The following is a 16,405-nucleotide window of genomic DNA, read 5'->3' as shown; positions in this document are numbered from 1 at the left end:
TCAGTCCCCAGGCTAGTCGCCACCCATCTATTGTCAGCTTAAGGCCGAGACTCCCCATTGCCAGCTTAAGGCCGATGACGGTTACCAATTGGCTGAAATTTCAGCCTGTGTCACTCCAGTGGCATAAGCTGCTGTTTCTATCCCAGTCATTAGCTCACGCCCCTGGACTGATGCACATTGGGAGCCTGCCAGTCTGTTGCATCATCTGAAGTAGAGACAGATCCAGCCACCAGCCTCCATGGACCATTTTTCAAATATCAATGAATGGCTAATAAAATTTACCAGAATTTGATAGGTTGTACTAGTTTTGAGGTCCATGCCCCCCCCCCCCCACTAATGAAAAATGCAATTTGGGCAGCCAGTTGAAGTTGACTAAAGCAATTTGCTTTTACAGTATATATATATCTGTATCTCTGACTATCGTTGTACTGTAAGTATTATTTGCTGTTAAAAGTCCATTAGTTCAATTCAATGTGTATGCATTGTATTTTCTTATATGGGCAAGGAACTGGTAGGCAGATGCCACACAATGAATACAAATATGTACTCATTTCTATGTAGTGCATTAGCATTGCTAATATTGTTGCAGAGTTCAAATTCTATACAGAATGTATACAGCGTGAATATAGAATATTTTATTGGTTTATTGATCAATGCCTCCTGACAAACATGGTACTGGGGCAGCAGTCATAATTGTTAACATGCCACAATTTAAGCAATTTGTTTTGCAACATTCCTAGTACAAATAGGAACAGAAACCCACCCAAAAGCAAAATTTTATGCACTAAAATATACTCATGTTTACTAGCCACAGTGTACTAGAACTGGGTAGAAATGATTTATTTTGATTACTACAGGATTTTTAAATTTTTTCAATATATATGTATTTTAAAAATGCCCTTGATCTACATTTCTGTACATTGGATGGCATGTAGCAGTCAATAGTTAAATAGGGATGTCAGCAACAAAATTTAGGCAGGTTTGGAGTTCCAAAATTGTTTTTGAAGTTATTGTTCTAAAAAAGTTTTGTTCTGTCTAGCTACAGCCAACACAGAACTTTTTGAGTGGGCTGTTTTCCCCTGAATTTTAGAAATGATCATTTCCCATTTCTACACACCCATGTTCTCTAGAGATGGAGCCAACAAATAAAGAACATAGGCCAACAATGGCTTTTACTGGATGAAATTCAGCTGGAATATGTATGTTTTGAGAACTTTAGGCTCTAAGAACACATTATACCATTTCCACCTCCAAACCAATATTCTATTAATTTGAGAAGAATCATATTCCATCTAAAACTCCAAGGGTATTACCCCAGAGCAGTCCAACAAACCCAAAGATTTAGCGTGTCTCATTTTAGTGGTAGCCGGATAATTCAAACTCTTAATACCTTGATCACTACAATACCCATTAGATATTGTCCAATGGCTTAATGAAGTTTTCAATGCCTCCAAACTTGAAAATTAACTGCAGTTTGAAGCTGATGCCCCACACTTGCCATCTTCTATGTCCAGAGCTCTTCATTTTTTATCAAAATAATTGCTGCACAAAATAGGGATTAAATATATTTGTAAAGCTCTTACAAATACAATGATATTTAAAAAGGAAGTCTAAGACTGGATGAAAAGTGTTCATAAAAGTGTTCCCTCCAAGGTCCCCAACCTAAAACAACAGATCTTCTATCAATGCCAAAACCAGTTGGGAACATCTCCACGTTTAAGATCATTAATTTTCTTCTGTTTCTCTTTTTCAATTTTGTTCTCAATTTCTTCAGAAGATTCAGGCTCAGGAGCTTTGTCCTTGTCTGGAAACAAATCTGGAAACTGGAAAGTCTGTCCTTCAGCCTAAAGACAGAAAACAAATGTTTAATCATGCGTTCCAATAGTATCTGTTTCTTCAGATAACCATGGGAAGTTTCAGTTAGTCCAGAAAGGAAAAGATGCAGAATATTATCCTTTATCAGTCTTCCTGCCAAGCGACTCATAGTAACTGAATCAACTTCACCCAGTAAACATATGGATAAGCAGAGTTTCTAACCTAAGTTACCTCTGTTAGAGTCCAAAATCCTAAATAGTATATCACATTACATTTTCCAGTTCTGTACTGCTCAGTTAACAAACAAATATCCATTGCTAATTCAATACATTCACGGTTACATTGGAAACACAATCACTAATGAAATACAGTGCAAGAATTTGTTGTACCATTTGAAATAACCCCAAGTCAATAAAATCCTGATCATATTAAATCATAAGTGGGAGGAATGCTTTGGGGTTTGGTTTTTTTTGGCCTTCAATTTATAAGTCTTGATCTTAATTCCTTGTGACTATGTAGACAAGTCCATGCAGTTTTCTAGGTAACAATTCTGGAAGCACTTTGCCATTACCTTCTTCCTAGGGTTGAGAATGAGCAACCGTCCCAAAGACATTCAACTGACTTAGTGCCTATACCTAAGGCAAGAACAGAAGTCCAGTTTCCTCATGCTGGTCTAGCACCTTAATCTTTAACCACACTTGCTCTCAATTAAAAACCAGAATATTATTTTTTAGCCAAAATTATAACCAGAAAAGCACAGTTCTCAACTGTAGCAGCTGTATCTGCATGAGTCCAAGAGAAGGTCTTCAATAGTTTCAGAATGCATGGTTTTCTTCCATCTAATTATAAAGAGAAGACCAACAATACCTTAACTCTATATACACATTACTGGAGACCAAGACAAGACAATGGAAGGGCACACACACACCTAAGGGCTTCCCAAAGAACAGATAGTGGATTGCACAGAAAACAAGGGTAAGGGAGGAAGATTGACAGGGGAAGCAATGCACTAGAATGGTACACAATTATATGCAGATTTCTTTGCTTGGCTCAGATTGTTCTTCTATGATAGCAATTATAAAAATATCATCAACCAAACTGCTATTAAAATGCATCTATTAAACACAACTGTGAGTAGTTTAACTTTATTTCTCTAGCTTCTGTCAATAAAACAGAAAACACCATTTGTATGCATTAAAGCATGGGTCATGCCTATTTAGTGTCTCTGTATTTGCTGAATAAAGAAAATATACTAAACAGAACTGTATAAATAATATGATTTTAAAAGAGATTTGTGAAGTTATGTAATTCCTGAAACGCAGTATTAAAAAGGTTTTAGCAATCATTCTTCATAATGAAGAGCGTCAATGCCAACACAGAGAGCATTGCCACAGACTCAACGTCTCCCATTTGGAAAACAATAATCTACTGACCTTTTAGCTTTTATTTAGCAGCAGGAACCTATTATTCAAGAACAGCATTTTATTCTGTTGACATTATCTATTTTTCCATATTGTATGCAGTGTTGACAATCTTGTTAAAATCAACCCTTGTCAGCTTTCCATTCTCTTCAAGTAGAAGACTAAGACTAATAAAATGTATCAGACAATAGTGTGGCACAGAAAGATGTGTTATAAAAATAATGTCTGGAGCTATTTTGGAAGGTATTTTCCAGAATACCTTAACAGCTTTTGGCCATCACTAAAGGACTAAAAAAAGAACTAAAAATCAACACATAAACTTAAGACTATAAGAGCACTCTTGCTATCCTTTAAAATGAACCAGGTTTTGTATCCTAGTCTTCAGCTATTAATCTGAACCTATGAGTAAATCAATTGGACTCACAAAAGTGCAGCTGTAAGTTTCAATTTTACTTGCTGGTATGCATTAACAAGCATCCTATTTCTTCTTGGACTCATTGAACATGAATAATTGGTTCCACCCCTTTCCAGTACCATAATTCTCCAGAAGTGTTACAGAAGTAGATTTTCAGCATCAGCAAGAGACTGAACAACAGAGGTGGTATTCAGCAGGTTCTGATCAGTTCTGGAGAACTGGTAGTGGAAATTTTAAGTAGTTCGGAGAACTGGCAAATACCACCTCTGGAGATTTTACAGTATCCTTCCCCTGCCCTGTCCATCAAGCCATGCCCACAGAACCGGTAGTAAAAAAAATTGAATCCCACCACTGCTGAACACCCTTTCTAATGCTGTGATTAAAGTCAACAGAACCTCAGTGTACAACATTGGGGTACAATACAAAGTTCTACTTTGATCCAGGTAGTATACACCTTCCATAAGTACAACTACTCAATCCCATCACTGTGGTTTGCAAAAAGTCATTTCCACAATATGTATTCAATGAGGAAAAACTAGGCACTGTTTTGAGAAGTTGCATAGCTCTTAAATATTTTCTTCTGGAGTATGCGTATGTGTGAGTGAGTGTCTATTGAAATCAAAGCCCGGGTATTTTCCAGAAGCAACATATTACGTTGTTGTTTGCTTGTTTGTTTTAAGGAAAAACTGAACGGGTTCTTATTGGCTGGAAAAAAAAGGTTTTGTTTTATTATTTGAATATGACTGTTGCTTTGCATTATTTTTAACAGGATCCGTCAGAATAGAGACATTTTTTAAAAAAATACTGAAACAAGAAATATAACTCCAAAGAGAGCACTGGAAACCCATCAGGCAATCCATGGTTGCCACCTACATGTTATACTTGCATGTACAACATCATCATTGACTGATGTTGCTACACATACCAGGGTTTGGCTTACTGCCAAAATGAGAACTGAGAGGCCTTGTCTATGATAGACACAGCCGTTCTGTCCAAAAAGGAAGGATATGGCCTACAAAGATGAGCCATGGTTCTAGTCCTTGCACTTCTCTTCTATGTTGGTTACATTTGTCACAACATTACTAAAGCAAATGACTCAGAGTGGTTTCCATGAAGCACCATGTATTATCCCACCTTCTCATTTTATTTTAAGGCAATGGAGGAATATTCAGACACAATGGAGAATCTGGTGGATACAAGCTCTCTAAGAAAAAGCTCGCAATTGCCATTTCAAGGCTGGTCAAAACCAAATATTGAGCAGAAATCAATCTGTATCTGGAACCTTTTAATAAACAAAAGTCAGTGCAGACAATTTGGCTCTTTCCATCCCTTGTTTTGCTGAGAAATGCTGATCTTGGCTGGCAGCCAAAAAGGATTTGAAACCGCCAAGATATTGAACTCTCAAAACTGAAAGCTTTATAAATTCTCCACAATACGCAGCAGTAATTTTGCACTGGTTTGACTCTTGCATGCTGAAAGCTTTGTGAAAAATAGTTACTATGCATGTTCAGTAGTTAGTATATTTTGACCATTCTATAACTTGAACCATATCTCCAGGAATAACTGTACCATAAGTCTTTTAACTCATTTGAAGTCACATCTGAGTATCTGTAATAGGTTCAATCATTTGGCTTAGTAAAGAAAATGGTTAATGGCCACTTGTTGATAAGCTGTTTAGCATACATTATAGCAAAACACTTCATAAATGAAGGAAAATGTAGACTCCAAGTCAATTAAATTCTGCTCAACTTGTTCTTGGGAATATTGTCACATCTGTCAAGTGGTCATAAAGCCACCGAGGAAGCACATTTATGGAACTTAATAATTATCTGGTTAATATAAATGACTGGCTCCAAATCAGGAAAGAAATGTTTTTTAGGTTTTCTAACAGAGGCAGTTATTGACTCTGCAAACAAGTAGAAACAAGAATATAATTTTCAAGGCACAGAAACAATTTTCTTAGTAATGAAGAAGTTGGTTCTAACTTTTAAAATAGAAAAGGCAAGGAGTAGTTCTGTTTTATAACCAAGGTTACAAAATGTTTTCTCCTGAGGAGGAGGGAAAAAGCACAGAAAGAACAAACTGAAACTACAGAAGGTGATACTGACCACAAGCAATAATTTGAGGTCATTTGCAATGGCAGACAAATACTATCTAAACTAAGGAGGGGAAAAACCCTACCTTCATTTGCCAAGTTTGGGCTATGAGAGAAAAAGTTCTGTCTTCAAGATAACCTGGATTGCTACGTATATGTATTAGTTCTCTCCTTTCACCCATAATGCTATGTATTATATGTTGTCCAACCATCAGCGTTTTCATCTTCCAACACTTGAATGCAATGATTAATGTATGCATATTATATTGCATAAGTTGGCCTGGAAATCAGAAATCCAGAGTAGAGAAACGTAACTGCTGCTGCTTTCAAGACAAAACGGTATTTCTCAGACACCTAAGAATGCCAACTAGTCAAGAAACTAATGCAAGGAAGAATAATGCTGCCATCTATTGACTATTTAAGAAAGCCAACATTAAAAAAAAAAAAAACCTTTCCCAAACAGATTGCTTTCTTACAAAATTACCTGGAACTGCGATAAACGTGAACTTGCTTAAGCCAGGGATTTGTTTGTGCCAATGTAAGGGTGAACCAGAGGTTGAATTAAGGCAAAACAAGGGAGATATTTAAATGATCAGCAGGTATGCAGGAATCTAAAATTAAAGCCTCTTACTTCACCTATGTAAATAAAGTCTAGGTAAGCCTGCTGAACTATGATAACCATTTCAGCACAGAAGTGACAGGGTACATCAAAGCTACAAAATAGGAATTAGCTATAACTATAAACAACTCTTAGAAGCTATTATTGGTGAAATACTTTCCAGTCTGGAGCAGATAGCAGCCAGTGTTTAGAATACGATCAAAATCAACTTAAAGTATTATATAGGTAAGGCTACATTTGTTAAGACTGAAGAAACATTCCATTGGTCTACAAGCAGTTAAAAATAAATAAAAGCCATTTCCAACATCAGCTATTCTCACAAGTATGTATGGCAAATTCTTGAAATCGGAAAGTTGTCAAAAACCATACACACACACACACACACACACACACACACACACACACAAATGGAGTCCTGTAACACTGAGCCTTCAGAGTGACAAGCCAAGATCAAAACACCGTAAGGTCAATTTAGGTTTTGGTATGTAAGTAAACAGATTTTAAAGTGGGGATGGAGGAAGAGACATGTGCAGGCTCTGCCCCTCTCTCAAGTCCAGAAAAACAGAGGCACTCAGCCAGACTGAATTTCAGAGAAACTCAAAAGCACCAATGCTTTTTATCTACTTCTGTCTGATGCATCATTCAGAGATGAAATCCTGCCCTTTGAAAGAAGATGGAGTTATTTGTGGACAATTGATTTTGCAAAAGCATTATCCAAAAGAGAGAGAGAGAGAGAGGGAGGGGGGGGGATTAGTTATCTTGAGTCTATGATATGCAACACTAAAAGAACAGAGCAGAGGAATCAATAACTGGGTATAGTTTTGATCTCTATTTCTTTAATGGAGAAACAACTGCTATTGGAACAACATAACTAACAGTGTGATGGGGAAAGAAATCAATCTAATGTGCAGCTTAATGAGATCCATCAAGGACAGTGGTGGGATTCAAATTTTTTTACTCCAGGTTCTGTGGGCGTGGCTTGGTGGGAGTGGCAGGGGAAAGATACTGTAAAATCTCCAGTCAGAGGTGGTACTTGCCGGTTCTCTGAACTACTCAAAATTTCCGCTACCAGTTCTCCAGAACTGATCAGAACCTGCTGAATACCATCTCTGATCAAGGACCCACAATAGTGCACCAATATATCTCTTCTACCTGATTTTCATATTAAGTGACAAGAATATCCCTGGGCCATTAAAAAAAAACTCCTAGGTACTTCTAGAAAATAAAAAGTAGTGCATCCCAGTGCTTTGTTTTCAGCTTTACCCATCTATCCAGAAAAAAAGGGAAAAGGTAAAGAGTGAATTCTATAAGCAGGAAGGTGGTAACTAGCAACCAACTGACTAGTTTACCCTTTGGGGCAAAGGTGCTTCTGCAAAAACCTATGGCTGAGCTATTTTGTGAGCAGCAAAGTCTCCTCCCAAACAGCCAGCTTATCAGAATGCCTGCAACAAGCTTACAAAAATCCAAACATGCCCATTAACTTCAAAAGTGTTGCCTTCTCTTATATTCTACCATACAATTAACAAACAAAAACCCTCCGTGTATTTACCTCAATAGTTTTCAATCTATATGATTTGCTCTCTTTTGATCTAGATGCTCTGAGAGCTAATGGGGGAAATAACGTTTACTTTTATAATTTTTTGTCTAGGAACTTATGGCAAATCCGTATATTTTCAATCAGAGAATTTCACAACATCTTATCCTAAGTACTAAAGCCAAGTTTAGCTTTGTAGTGCGGATTTTCCAAAAGAAATCTCCATAGGCCTTTTACCATGCCACATATGCCAACTAGTACAAAACAGAACATTTTAATATTAATAGGTTAAGTTACCAATGACAGCGTTCTGACTATTTCTTACTCCTTCAGCAGCTTGTCATCCAAGTTAATGCCTAGGATTTTTTCCCAGATTTTTTCACCTTCAAAGAACTTAAAAGCAGATCCCTCAGTCCAGACTGGCTGAAATTTGCATCCTGTTTCCCCAGGGCTCAATCGCTTTTCAATACCCTTTAGAAAAACAATGTCTTCATAACAGAATTTTGAAACCCATAAATAATTGACTCAACTAAAATTTACCACAACTCCCTCACTTTCCCAGCTTCCAAACAGATGCATTTACTCACCAGCTGTACATAGGCAACCTTGTAGTCTGGCTTCTTGATTCGTCTATTTCTGTCATCCCTCTGTTTGTTTGAGCCTGTTAAATAGACCAACATATTGACTTACCAAAAGCTAATGGTTCCTTTTCCCTACCCCTTTCAGTTAGAGAAAACAGGAATCATATTTACGTGATGTCTAGAAAGAAGCCTGTGGCTACTCCTGAGTGGGTAAACTCTTCCCTCAGTGCAGAAGTATTTAGGACTGACGCATTAATCATGTAGCAATTTTACCACTCACAAGTTACCGAATACCATACTCACACATTATAGTTGTCTCGACAAAGAAACAAGTCTCTCTCAAGATTAAACATTCCTAGTTTCTTGCATTTCTTTTCAAAAGATTTCATTTCTAGTTCCCTGATCGTCCTTACTCTTCTTCTCTGAATCTATTTCATTATTTTAGGGTTAGATGAGGATTTTTTCCTTCTTGTGATTTAGAAATCATCCTTTTATTCATGCAACCTTTTATTTATAGCTACATTGCACTCATCTTTTCAGTTCAATTAGTGTTCCAAGATCTTTTTCATAAATGTTGTAATTTGTGTAATGTATTGTAATGTTTAATTGTTGTAAGCTACCCAGCATTGTGCATTTGCGAAAGGCGGCTATACAAATCTCAAGTTATTAACACAAATATTGACGTTTGTGGCAGCCCACTTAATATGTTTGATGAGCTCTCTGAGAATATTTTCAAGGTAATTGAATATGATTGAATATTGCTAATCAGAAAGCAATGAGATACATTGTCCAATGATTTGCTGAAATCAATGTATAATACATTTACAGCATTCCTACAATCAGCATGTTTCTGTACGTGATATCATTATGATTCTTCTTTCTTACCTGTAAGCTTTAGAACTGGCAACTATATTAAGTAATGATCTATAGTTCTCTGTTTCCTACGACCCTCTATCCCTTTTAAAATAAGAGTTAATATTTGTCTTTTTCCCCATCATCTAGCATTTCACCCGTTCTCCAGGGTTTCTCAAATATAACACACAAAGACTCAACCATCTCAATAGTATCCTATGATGCAATTCACTTAATTCTGGAGATTTAAATCCATATTTCTTTTAGCCTTACATTTCAATCTTACCTCTTTATCTTATTCTTCACCATTTTCAGGTGAAATACAGATCCTGTATTTGGAGAACACTGAGCCAAATTAAGAGTACAGCAACAGTGCTTGCCCCCCCTTGCTGTTTTAATACCTGTTAACATTTTGCCATTTTTGTGAAGTAGTTACTATCTTTTCTCTTTTATTTTGAACATATCTAAAGAAGCCTTTCTTGCTACATTCATCAGCCTCGTTTCATTCAGAACTTTTGCTTTCTTGACAGTAGTTTTTCAGTTGCAAACTGCTTCATTTCTAGTTATTTTTTTTATTTATTATCAGTATGGATCCTTTTTTCAGATACCCATAAGTTCTTTGTGATCTGACATTTGCTTTTCTTGCTGTTCTTCCTGCCTCCTTTGATTTGCTTGTAATTGTGGCTTTATAAACTCTCGCCCACTATAAGCAACTTTTTCTATCACTTTTCCAAATGAAAAATTCATTTCTTCAGAGTTCAAGATATGTGTCGAATTACAATCTTTTTAGTTTTCTTCAATATCAAGAATTCCAATTTTACAGTCACTTTTCCCCATCATTTCATATGTCTATATCACCAACTACAACTTTGTTGTAGGCTAATATAAAGTCCAGGGTAGTCAATCCTTTTGTGCATTCTTGCATTCTGGGATTAAAACAGCTGACAGCGAAACAAGTCATACATTTTCCAGAAAGCCTATGTCTGGCAGAGTTTATCTCCCCATTTCCTCTGTATTTTCAATTTCCTCCATTTATTTTAACCCAAATGTTCTACACCGTCACCAAGTTCATTCACTAGAATTTTCTGAGATGTGGATATTTTGAAAATGCAATTCCTCTTCCCTTCTTTCTATTATATCTGCTCCTTTTCACTAGAATATATTCTTTAGTTACCAAACTAAAGCCATGGAAATCATCCCATCAGCCTCTGTTACATCTATTAAATTGTGTTTTTCTGTTAACTGTTTAAAATCATCTGACTGAATTCCCAGTCTCACCAATTGTTTCAGATGGTAAAAGCCATGAACTAATTTCTTTAGAAAACTGGCTTCTTACCTTGTCTTACAAATATACTTTCTTAAATTTGCTGTACTTAATCTGTACTTCTACCTTGCACAAAACCCAACAGGATTTGAGGCTTTTCCTCTTACAGTGTTATAGGAAGTGAAATAATAATTTAAGAAGTTAAATCAAGTATCAGTTTTGAATTAACACAACACTTTTAAAAATTAATATAATCTCAGGTTTGATTTTCATAAAAACAAGGAAATGACAAGTCCCAATTCATGCAAGAAATGACTATTTTGAAAAGGAATATAACTTGCACTACAACAAACTACAATTGTTTCTTTAAATAGCAAATATTTAGAAAACAAAAAGTATGTGAAAGTGAGTTTGTCAATCATGAATAATCAATGTTCTTCAATTGAAGACTCACCATACTGTATCCTGGTTCGTACAGCAGCTACTGGCACATTATATATTTTTTCAAGGTACTCTTTCAATTCTACTCTTGTCATGCTGTACCAAAAAGCAAGCAAACAGTTGAAGCACATTAAGGAACAATGTCAGAATATTAATTACAGTAAGCATAATGGTATTCAGTAATTCCTGTCTTTGATAGAAGCATCCTGATATATTGGAAAACTGTTTTTATTAACAATGTGAAAGCTAAGAAAGCTCGAGCCGGACAAGAGAAAAAATCTTATTATGAAAGTCCTGCAGATAGACAGGAATCGTTAACTGCGAGGTTACATTCTCCCAAAAGAAATGCTACTGAGATTTCTGCTGGAACTCAAACTAAATATTAAATGGAGCCTGGATGAAGTCCAGATAGCATTCACTTTTGACCACCATTCTGAGGACAGACAGGGTTACAGTATTTAATTTTTTCCATTTTGAAAAAGCTTTTTAAAAACATACAAAAAACCATGAATGCTTACAGTAGTGCTGGGGTCTGTGAAGAGCAGAAGATACTTTGCTGACATTTTTAGAATCAGTTATGTAATAATGCAGCATGGTGTCTTTACAGGGCTATTCCAGGAAGTACATGAGAAAAAGTAAAATCTTTTTTAAGTATAATATATATATATATATATAGAGAGAGAGAAACTTCCAGGCACTTAAAAGATTTATAAAATATGCAATCCTGATCTACTTCCAGGTTCAATCTGGAAAATTTTACTATAGAGCAGTGTTTTTCAACCTCAGCACCTAGGGAGGGAAACAGACTATTTCAAAATTCTCCTAAGCCTCTATCTGATCCAATCAAAAAGAATCAGTCCACAGAGATTTGGACAGGGAAGTGTAAGAACCATCATCCTTTATAAGAACTCCTCAGAGTTGTGGAACAGCCTACAGGGAAGGAACACAGTATACACACAGATGAACAAGCAAACCGGCTCCAGTTGTTACTGATAAGGTTGCATAATCTACTTGCTTCACTATTATGGCACTCTGAGAATCTGGATAACATTATTCCCAATAGTTTCAACTCAAGAAGAAATGTGTTATCTTCTTCGTTTGTATGTACTTACTCCATGGGGATGCGGAACTGTACCGTATCTTCTGGCAGTGGGACGCCAGGCCTCACCAGGGTCAAGAAGTAATCTGTCCGGAAAATTCTTGTTGGAGGATTTCCTAACTGATAAAGGGGATAACTATGGACAAAGAAAAAATATATATTTCTGAGAACTATGGAATTCTTGTAAATGTAAAGCATGTGGAGAATGTAAAATCCGACTAGACATTTTTTTTAATATAAGGAGAATTGTTGTCTTATGCATACATGGCTAAAGAAAGGAAGCAATAAAAATTAATGTGCTATGTTTTCAATAATTATCTCCAATCCTTAAATACAGCTGTATTAGGCTTTCTATTCAATAGTATAGCACAGTGATGGCTAACCTTTTTCATGTTGCATGCCGAAAGTGCACGCGCCCTCATGTGCTCATGTACCTGCATTCATGATGCAATGCTTATACAACTCTTCCTACCCTTATGCATATGTGCACGTCCCCCGTGTGCCCCTCCCCTTGCGCATGCATGCATGTCTCCCCCTGTGCATGTGCGGCAGATACCCGACAATCAGCTGGCTAGCAGGGAGCACACACGCATGCGCAGTGAGGCTCTTCCGGGCGGCAGAAATGGCTCTGCGTGCCACTTCCAGCACACGTGCCATAGGTTCACCATCATGGGTATAGCAGAATAAAGCAAAGAATAAAATAAATAATAAAATAAAGCAGTAAGAAATTAATTCTTCATTCAAAGCTTTCCGTGTTGGTTAAATATTTCAGCTGTTAGGGTGACATACAACACCCATGTACATATTTATATACATATTAGTGAATTATTATTAAATTAGTGAATTATATACGATACATTATAATTAAACTAAACATTCAGAGGCTTTTTTTCACCCTAAAAGCAATATCCCCATATGTTCCAGAAGACTATTTAGACAATTTCCAAACCCCTTAAGAAAAAAACAACTATACTATTTCTTGTGTAAATAGTTACTGAGAATTAATATCATATGAACTTATAGATAGCAGAATAATTATGAAAGCTGCATTATGTTAAAAGCAGATACTGTATATTTGATTTATGGGAAATGTAACAGCTATCATATTAGATGTAAACAATGCAAGAACAGGAACAAACAACTGAAACAAACAGGTAAATAATAATTATAATCATAAAAAAGCAAATGAGGGAAATAATAAAGGGCAATAAAAACACTGTACCAGAATAATTTTATACTTATAGCACTTAAACTCTAGATCTACTTCAAATATTATAAAATCTTGTACAAATAATGTTCTCTAGAAATTAAATGGGATTTTTTTATATGCCTTACGAGATATAGCATCAGTTTGTATAAAACACTGCGTATGTTTTTCCAGTAACAAGCTTTCCCATGGTAGCTGCAATGATGTGATAATGAAAATCTTTTTCAAATGACACATGAGCATTTCTAATGTGAAGCTATTGCAAAAATTTTGGACATGGAAGCACTTAGGAAAGAGAGGCAAGTCATTCAGATACTCAGCTTTCACAGACAATAAACAGGAAATATGAAACTTTCCAGGTATACTGAACTACCAAGGGAAAAGAACTATAAGAGGAAAATTACTTCACTAGAACCAGTATGGAATTAACATCTTAGTAAGGAAAGGTCAGGATATATATGCAAGAATCAGAGGGGAGAACGTAAAGCTAAAAGTAATATAATTGAGCATATTCCTACAGTTCTGTGGAATACATTTCTGATACCGTAGTTTATGTGCCTCGGTGGCGCAGTGGTTAGAGTGCAGTACTGCAGGCTGCTTCTGCTGACTGCTGGCTGCCTGCAATTTGACAGTTCAAATCTCACCAGACTCCAGGTTGATTCAGTCTTCTATCCTTCTGAGGTGCGTAAAGTGAGAACCCAACATTGTTGGGGGCAATATGCTGACTCTGTAAACCGCTTACAGACAGCTGTAGAGCGGTATATAAGTCTAAGTGCTATTGCTATTGCTATGCAGATAACCCTACAGAAAGTCAAGAATTATTGAAATAAAAAGTAGGAGAAAAAGAGCAGTAGGATGCAAGAGACCCTTTGAGGTAATATTTTTTTTCAAACTTTCTACCTAGAGGTAAAACAATCATGGGCAAAAAACTAAGAAGTATCCCCTCTTTCTAAAACTGAAAACTATGACTTTTCTTAAAGGTTAATGGGTATTAAAGTTGCATCTAAAAAGAGTGCATATTTAGATAATCATTAATAAAACTTTCCTGACCAGTTATATATTGTTTGAGTCTTCCTGCAAATGTAAATCATATCCCTCTGATTAAGTAATCACATTCACATCTATATAGGGTCTGGCTTCACTGTAATATGTAACCGTGAAATAGGAATGAACTATCACCAATGTGTTTAAATTTGATTTAAATCTGAAATAATCCTAGAGAAGAGGCAATGGCAAACTTAATAAGCACATTTCAATAGTTGGATAATAAAGATCAGAATAAAGCAAGAATTTTATGGGTGTGCGTATAACGAATAGCTATGAAAGTTATACACCAAGAAAGTACTCATCTTCTGAATTATGGATTTAAGAGATAAATACTAAGAGTACTTATAAATAGCAGGAAAAAAATTAATCGGTTTTGGATGAAATAAAGACTGATGGTTCCTTTGAGAGGATGATCAGCCAGCAAAAACGAGCACACTTTCAGCATGTGATGGGAGGTTATTTTGGACCACAAACCTCTATTATGCTTGGCAAGGTTGATAAAAGTATAAGAATTGAGTAGATGGACAGCATCAAATAAACTGCTGAAATGTCCTTGGAAGAGCTGCAAATTGTGACTAGAAACAGATTGAAACGGTGGGCATTTGTCCAGTCACCTGGAATCAAACCAAGGCGATGACATTTAATAACCACTAAGCATCATTCTCTACCACACTAATTTTTTAAAAAAGCAAGCATTATACAACCGATAGTCACATAGGAAGGAATGATGAAAAAAGAAAAAAAAGGAAACCCTCTCCCTCTCTTTCTCTCTCGTTTGAAAACAAGGGAAGCCGAGCGCGTGAGGCGGCGTTACGCGTGCTTTACAAAGCACCTGCTGGAACAGGGCACTGCACAAAACTAGCATTCCCAGTTTCGAAGAGTTTGGACCAACGAGGAGCGTACAACTTGCAAACAAGCATCTAGCCCAAATTGAAAGCGGAAGGGGGAGACCCTGGGAAGGCACGCGACACCCCACCTCCACCTTGCTCTGCAAACGGGGAGACCACCGGGACTGTCCGCGCTCAACTGAGCTGCCAAGGTCAGGGAAAGCCCGGGACGGGCGGGGGGGGGGAGTAATACTCACAAAGCCCGCCGAGCCATGATTCCTATTTAGCCGCCGCTGCCGCAGCGCTCAGTCGCTGCGGAAGAGCAGAAGAACATCCGGGGAAAGAAAGCTGTATAGAGGTAGGAAAGTCAAGATCCGCAACACCAAGAGTGCGGCAAACTTGGACTCGGTAGTTTTAAAAGAATTATTTTTTTTTTTAAAAAAAAGCTCTTTTCCAGTTTGGCGAGAAAAGCTGCGAGAGTCGTCCGGAAGCTGCAAAGCCGGCAATCGGGTTTCCATCGTAAATTAAGGCGGCAACATTAATTCTTCTTACCAAGCTTAAATTATCCCCGAAGAAACAAGTTAAAAAGTCTCGGGTTGGACTCGCATGTATCTGAGAGAGCCCAGGTAGGTAGGTAGTTTAGTTTAGTTTACTTTATTGTCATTGCACCTCGTACAACGAAATCAAACATCATCTTCAGTGCACATCATGACCATGAAAATAAACACAAACACACATCCTTCACACTCCACACATTGAACCGAAAACCCGCAACACCGCATCACCACCGCGCCAAGATAGGTAGGTAGGTAGATAGGTAAATTTCTATCAAAATGCTCTCTCTCTCTCTCTCTCTCTGTGTGTGTGTGTGTGTGTGTGTGTGTGTGTGTATGCATGTATGTATATGTATTGAAAATTTAGAAATAAAGAGAATGACATAAATACAATATTAAATATTCTTGGGGGAGGTTGTGCATGGCTATTAGCCTTGTCAGGTGGTTCTGGGCTAGTGTGATTGTTAGCCCACCTTAGGTGAACTATATCTGTATGACCTTGATTCATTTCTTTAAAAAAAAACTATGCAGAACCCGATCTAGAAATATCAAAGCTGTAAATTGAAGGGCTGGAATTGTTAGGAGAGTGAGGGTCACATCTCAGAACTATTTTACTGCATAAGAGCAGTCCCCC

The 16,405-nt window shown here is 36.9% G+C and overlaps 1 protein-coding gene across 1 annotated transcript; it reads right to left on the bottom strand.

The window, feature by feature from the left end:
• Positions 1–613: 613 nt before the first annotated feature.
• Positions 614–15,539, bottom strand: MRPL23 (mitochondrial ribosomal protein L23). Its single transcript, XM_026706564.2, has 5 exons — positions 15,475–15,539; positions 12,150–12,272; positions 11,051–11,133; positions 8,487–8,560; positions 614–1,844 (listed from the first exon to the last, which is right to left on the bottom strand). Exons 1-5 carry the CDS (start codon positions 15,489–15,491, stop codon positions 1,683–1,685), a joined length of 459 nt encoding a protein of 152 aa, XP_026562349.1. The 5' UTR covers positions 15,492–15,539; the 3' UTR covers positions 614–1,682.
• Between the last annotated feature and the right edge of the window lie 866 nt (positions 15,540–16,405).

The sequence above is a fragment of the Pseudonaja textilis genome, chromosome 1 (genome assembly GCF_049901715.1).
Source record: "Pseudonaja textilis isolate UNSWEBS1 chromosome 1, rPseTex1.2, whole genome shotgun sequence".
In the NCBI taxonomy this organism is placed as follows: Eukaryota; Metazoa; Chordata; class Lepidosauria; order Squamata; family Elapidae; genus Pseudonaja; species Pseudonaja textilis.
The sequence above is the reverse complement of the archived record's forward strand: the minus strand, read 5'-3'. Positions and strand labels throughout refer to the sequence as shown.